At 44.9% G+C, this 5,834-nt stretch overlaps 1 protein-coding gene across 10 annotated transcripts in view; it reads left to right on the top strand.

Moving 5' to 3' along the window:
• The window catches only part of LOC107095450 (centrosomal protein of 162 kDa-like), a 38,024-nt gene that overhangs the window by 6,190 nt on the left and 26,000 nt on the right, over window positions 1-5,834 (top strand). For 6 of the 10 annotated variants that reach the window (XM_015391560.1, XM_015391559.1, XM_015391558.1 and 3 more), the window contains 3 exons: window positions 2,727-2,789; window positions 3,569-3,772; window positions 5,006-5,128. In XM_015391560.1, the coding sequence (XP_015247046.1) occupies window positions 2,727-2,789; window positions 3,569-3,772; window positions 5,006-5,128 (390 nt within the window). The remainder of the gene's footprint in view (window positions 1-2,726; window positions 2,790-3,568; window positions 3,773-5,005; window positions 5,129-5,834) is intronic. The other 4 variants (XM_015391555.1, XM_015391562.1, XM_015391561.1 and 1 more) reach the window with 4 other exon arrangements.

Genomic DNA, 5,834 nt, shown 5'->3' with positions numbered 1-5,834 from the left:
ACTGCTTAGATGCCACTGGTGATGGCACTGTATCGATACTTTTAAAAACGAGTATTGTATCCGGATACAACATTTCAGTATCGATACTTTTTTGAGTTTCGATACTTTTGACAACCCTAGTTAAGTTTTATCAAAACTTTGAAGTTTAAGGTGGGTTTTGAACCAACAACCTGAGGAATGGAAGTCAGTCAATGTCTTACAGCTGACAACTCCAGTTATGTTAACTATGCTCATGAAAGCAATACTACTTAAAACTAATGTTACAGCTGTAAGCAGAGGTTTGCTCAGATTCTGATCTTTACATGTTTAACCAAACTAGTTCTAACCAACTAGATTGGTTATTTTTCCAACCAATCTATTCTTAGAATCTCCTCCAAACTCCCACATCTTGACTGAATAGTTTAAAAGCCTGCTGAAGTTCCTGGTGATCTGAACCACTTCCTAAAGCGGCCACATGCTGTGGCGGGGTTGCTAGGCTTCGGACATCATCTATTTTGGCTCCTCCCCCAAATGAATCCCGCCTCGATACGCACCTCACGGAAACGCCCCCCTCCACTAATTGAAACACGCCTCGCAGCCTCGGCTCATCTCATGACATCACTACTAACAAGTAATGAAAACATAAGAAAGAGTTGAAGCAGGGGAAGTTTGCAGTGGTAGAAGATGGAAATGTAGAATAACGATGCCATCAGTCGTTTATCAAAGACTTAAACCTTCAAAATTCCACTAATGTCTGTGAGATCTCTGCTTAGCAGCCAGAAGGACGCTGTAGAAACAACATCTGTCTGTAGTTAAAGTTTTCTGTCATTGTTTTAAAACCTTAGAAGACTGAGAGCCGTTTCTTTTTTTATTGCGTCGTTTTGTGGTTTAAATTTAATCACGTTACGTCTGGATAAAAGAAAAAATAAAGAAAAGCAGTGGATCAGCTAGACTCCTGCGATGGTCCAGACCTATCAGCCTCCCAAGGTTTGCTCCTTCAGTGCTCTGCCGCTGGTTTAAAGGTATTAGGAGGATTTTTTACCTCCACTTAAAAAAAAAAATGCGTGAGTGTGCACGAGCCCATTGCTCCTCGTGCACGCCCTGTTTAAAATGTGCGGTTCTCGTAGCTCATACAAGCTTAATGTGTCCACATACAGCGGGGACTGTATAGTGAACTTTATAGTGAACTCAGTTAACTGCCCGTTCAGACAGATGATCACTACTTTTTACTTCATTGGTCACGTAACTCCTCCTCCACTGCGCGGTAACTGCGCCATCTTTGTTATTAGTCGCCGCTGTCGGGTAGCGGCAGCCTATGGCGACAGCGGGCCGCTGTGACAGCAAATCCCAGAATGCTTATATAGAGATCTCTCCATGCAAAGCATTCTGGGATATATCTGCCTCTTCTGAGGCCTTTCTTTTCTTCTCATACACTTTGTAGACACTTTTTCTCTTCCAACTCGGCCATTTTTAAAGAACCGCGGTGAGAAAGGTGAGCTTCAATGACTGTCTGAAACCGTAGCTCAGCACAGATAACATGGCGAGCATGAAGGACAGCCTTACATGAACATATCACCAGAATGATTGACAGTTAGGAGGACCACTGATTGACATGATGCACACGGACATAAAAGATCCTCTATACCTTTAACACAGCCGTCAGTGACAATCAAAGCTTCTCCATCAATGCAGAACAATCATGATCTGAAACACCTGATGTTACCATTTTAATGTCAGAGTTTAACAGGACACTAAATCTAGTCTGTGACCTTAAATAAGCAGAAATTATTTGTTTTGGAGAATGACAAGTGTCCACATATAAATGAAAAAGTCGCTCATATTCAGAATTCAAACTTCTGAAAGTTCTTTAAATCTGAAATGATTCCATCCTGTTCAATAAATGATCAGTGTTTTTAATTCAGAGTAATTTTCATGTGAATGTGCTTTACTGGAGGCATCCATGTTTGTCAAAGAACACTACTGCCACCTACTGGTTAGTGACATTGTCACGGTGCGGTATCGGCTGTTGATCAAGTCCCAGTGCTGTATCTGGTGTTTGTCACAACGCGCTATTATCCAAGTCATCTTGAAAACCTTCTTCTTCCAAATGTTGGCTACATATTACGGGTTTTTTCTCTGGCCAGAAGTTCGATGGCAAATCCTCCCTCTTCAAGTTGGCGATCCAACGACCAACCCGTCCGTGGAGGATCAGGAATCAGAAAGGTGGAATAACTCTTTTTTTCACTTTTACCCGATGTATTCCAGCATCCAGCTGCCATGCACGTGGGCATTGTCAGTTTCACTATAGCTCTGGTGAATTTCAATGGTGAAGTCCTCTGGAAATCTTCAATAATTGTTGTTGATTGCAGATGTGTCTAGTAGTTCCCATTGATTTAGCTTGGAAAGCGAGGAGAATGGCGCTAGGCTTACCGCACCGTGACGTCACTGCTGGAAGATGGCAGGAGGGAGGGGCTACTATATTTGGGCTAAAATGGCCGCTCCCAGACTCAGTGATTGCGACAAAAATGATTGTTTTTATTTTTCACTGATTAACGCTAAATTCCTTAAATCACTGCGAACGCATTAGTTTTAGGTATAAATGATGATTCTTTGATGAGCTGACTTTTCCTTTAACTGATTAGAACTGATCTGTTTATAGGTGAGTGTTTTCTTTGGACGTGGCTCTGGTTCACGTTCAGCCTTTAATCTTTGGTTCCTTTTCTCTTCTTCTCCTCCATTTTCCACAGCAGCAGAGTCATCCCAACGGCGGTTTATCAAAGACCCAAAGCCCCCGACTAACAACAACCAGGGTGAGCTCACATTGACCAACCGCTGTCCCTTTATCCACATGACTTTGGCTCCAGTTCAGTCCAACTCTTAGTTAAAACCAGACTGTTGATGCAAAGCTGGGTGGTTTCCTGGGAGCTTTTATTATCCAGCGCTGACTGCTGACAGCCTGTCATCATTAGATCTGCTGCTGTCTGAGGTCAGAGCTGCAGGATGTTCGTTCGTTTATCTGACCTGTTCTAGATGCAGCTGTAAGTTAAGGATCCTTTTTTCAAAGGAACATTCAGCTGGTAGAAGGCTGTTTTTAGGGGCTTGTAGTCGTTCTCTCTCCCACTGAACCTTTCCATCTTTTAGACGTCAGCTTCTGGTCTTCTGTAGCTTTAGACGAACATGTTTTGTAGTGTAGTTGACCGTTTTGCTGTAAAACTTCTGAAGACACACAGATTAACATAATTAGATGTTCTAACAAATAAACTTCCTATTTTCTGTCTTTTAAAAAGTAAAAACCTTTAATTTTTTACCTGCCAGTCATAAAACCCAGAGGTTTGTCCAAACATGTGAGCAGAAGCGGATAATTCAGGTCCGGAAAGTAAAAACTTCATCCTGTTCATTTAACCAGCTGATTACCTGGAAGTGGCTGGAACTAATCTCTGTACCGGCTTTTTACTTTCTGGATCTGGATTATCCACCTCTGAACGTGGGAATGTTCTTGAGGTGTGAATAGTTCCAGAAGGACCTGGATCCCTCCCTCTGGCACGCAGCACCAACCTTGTCTCCCTGTCTGTCTTGATGCCGCCTGAAGCCGTCCACCTGGACCCCCCCCAGAAGCCCGTCCCCAGACCTCGCAGCACCGCTCTGCACACACGCCCCAAACAAACCGCCTCAGCGGATCCCCAGAGTCTGGAGGGGGGCGGAGCTTGGTCAGGAGGTCAGAGCAGACCCACCGATGAAGACCTCCAGAGGAGGAGTCCAGACGCAGCGGCTAACAGTGATGGGGGCATCCATGGTAACCTGGCTCCTAATCCCAGACAGCTGCCCTGGTGCTCAGTAGTGATCTAGCATCTCTAAGGAGGAGTGACCTGCTTTTCATCCCTTACCTTCCTCTCTGCTCCACCTTTCTCCATTTCTTCTCCTTTCAGTGCTCCTCTGTGATTGGCTACCTTCCCAATCAAAAATCCAAAGAGACATTTTTATTTTCAGTTCAGCTAAAACAGTTCAGAGCCGCAAACATGAGAACTTTTTAAATGACCACTGTGACATTTCTAAACGTGGTCACAGAGAATAAAGATCAAGCAATATAGTTCTGTTATATTTAGAGTCTATTTATTTTGGACATTCAACACGAGTCAGCAGGTCCTTCATCATCTTCAGCCAAAGTGATGAAGAGCCTCTGTCATTTTTAAAGAGCCACAGGTTGCAGCTCTCTGGGCTAGAAGAACTAGTGAGGCCTTAACTCTGATGCTGCGTTTTAAGCTTCAAAGACGCTTAAACACAGAACCAGTTGCTTTGCCGCTCTGGTTGTTTATCCGCTCTGTTCTGTAGCTTCAAGCTAGAGAGCAGCTTGGCTTTATTTACTGCATGAGTTGGAAAATAGTTTTAAGTCGTGCATACACAGTACGATTTTTTTGCTGCACGCAGCTAAAGCTAACACTCTACAACGAAACCGCAGGTTTAAAGGTTCACAGCTCACCATGTTTGTTTTGACCCGACGCTCTGATGCGATCTACCTGCTCACACTGTACGTCTAAAAACCAGGTGGGACTCAGCTCCGCAGTGAGATGGCGCTACTCGGACTAGACAGATTTATTTGGTCATTTTGTATACACGAGTGTAAACAAAATGAATACATCAAGACCGTTCCCTGCTAGGTTAATATATCTTTCACTAGCTAGAAACCTCAAACCAGCAGTCCTCCGCTTCATGCCATGAGGGAGGCTGTGTGACTCGTTCTTATCTCTCATGACCTTCCTTTGCAGCGTGTGACGCTAAGAACAGACATACCTCAACATTTTTTACTTCACACAGGATAATTTGGCGTCTGCGTCCATGTTGAGAATGTGACACTAGAGGGCAGTGTAGGTTTTTGGTCCAATCAGCCCTCAGAGCATCTGAAGCCGCCGTAGGTCATAGCGGTAGATCTAAAGAGGCGTTGTGGAGTCGTAGAGCAGACGTATAGACATGGCAGCCAGAGGCTAATGAACGTTTTTTACTGATGTCTTCTCTGTTTCTTAATGTCCAGGTCTCACAGGATCTGGAAAGGTTTTCAGGAAGTCTCTGAGAGGCTCTCAGCCTACTGAGGAAGAGGGGGAAGATGCAGGCGGTCCCGGGCAGAGGGCCGTTACAGGCGGCTCAGAGAGAGAGCGTGAGTTCATGCTAACCAGGAGACGCGCTGGTGACCATCTTCATTCTGCTCCATTGTCCTCATCACCCTGATCCTTATTTCACATGACGCTGCCTTCAGGGACCGTCAGTCAGGATGGGAAAGCCCAGAATCTGTGGTCAAAAGCAGAAGGGACCCGTTAGAGCGCCAGATTTACCCATAATGCAACAGACGGCAGCAACAACTGAGGCTGTTTCTCAATTCTAAGAATGCGAGTATGGACTGGTGTTCTCACTAAGTACGTTCTTGACAAGAACAGAGAAAGTATGGACCCAGCAGCGCGCTCGTGATGTCACCACATTAAAAGATAGTCCGGAGCTGCATTTTACCTCATGTTATTAATAGTCTCTGGATAATAATAAATTATTGCTTTTTTAATCTAGTGTGGTAATAATAATGAACACAGTCAGATAAACACAAATCAAATGAACATTTTTCCAAATAAAACAATCAAACCTCCATCAGAGCCAGCGGTCCTTCACACACGGCTATGCTGAGAGAGGACTGCTGCAGCCAGAGCTAACGTTAGCCCTGGCTGCTGCGGACGGGCTAACGTTAGCCCTGGCTGCTGCGGATGGACTAACGTCAGCCCTGGCTGCTGCAGACGGACTAACGTTAGCCCTGGCTGCTGCAGACGGACTAACGTTAGCCCTGGCTGCTGCAGACGGGCTAGCGTTAGCCCCGGCTG

This window comes from Cyprinodon variegatus, unplaced genomic scaffold (assembly GCF_000732505.1).
Source record: "Cyprinodon variegatus isolate N-32 unplaced genomic scaffold, C_variegatus-1.0 Scaffold547, whole genome shotgun sequence".
Classification (NCBI taxonomy): Eukaryota; Metazoa; Chordata; class Actinopteri; order Cyprinodontiformes; family Cyprinodontidae; genus Cyprinodon; species Cyprinodon variegatus.
This window is presented reverse-complemented; position numbering and strand designations above follow the sequence as displayed.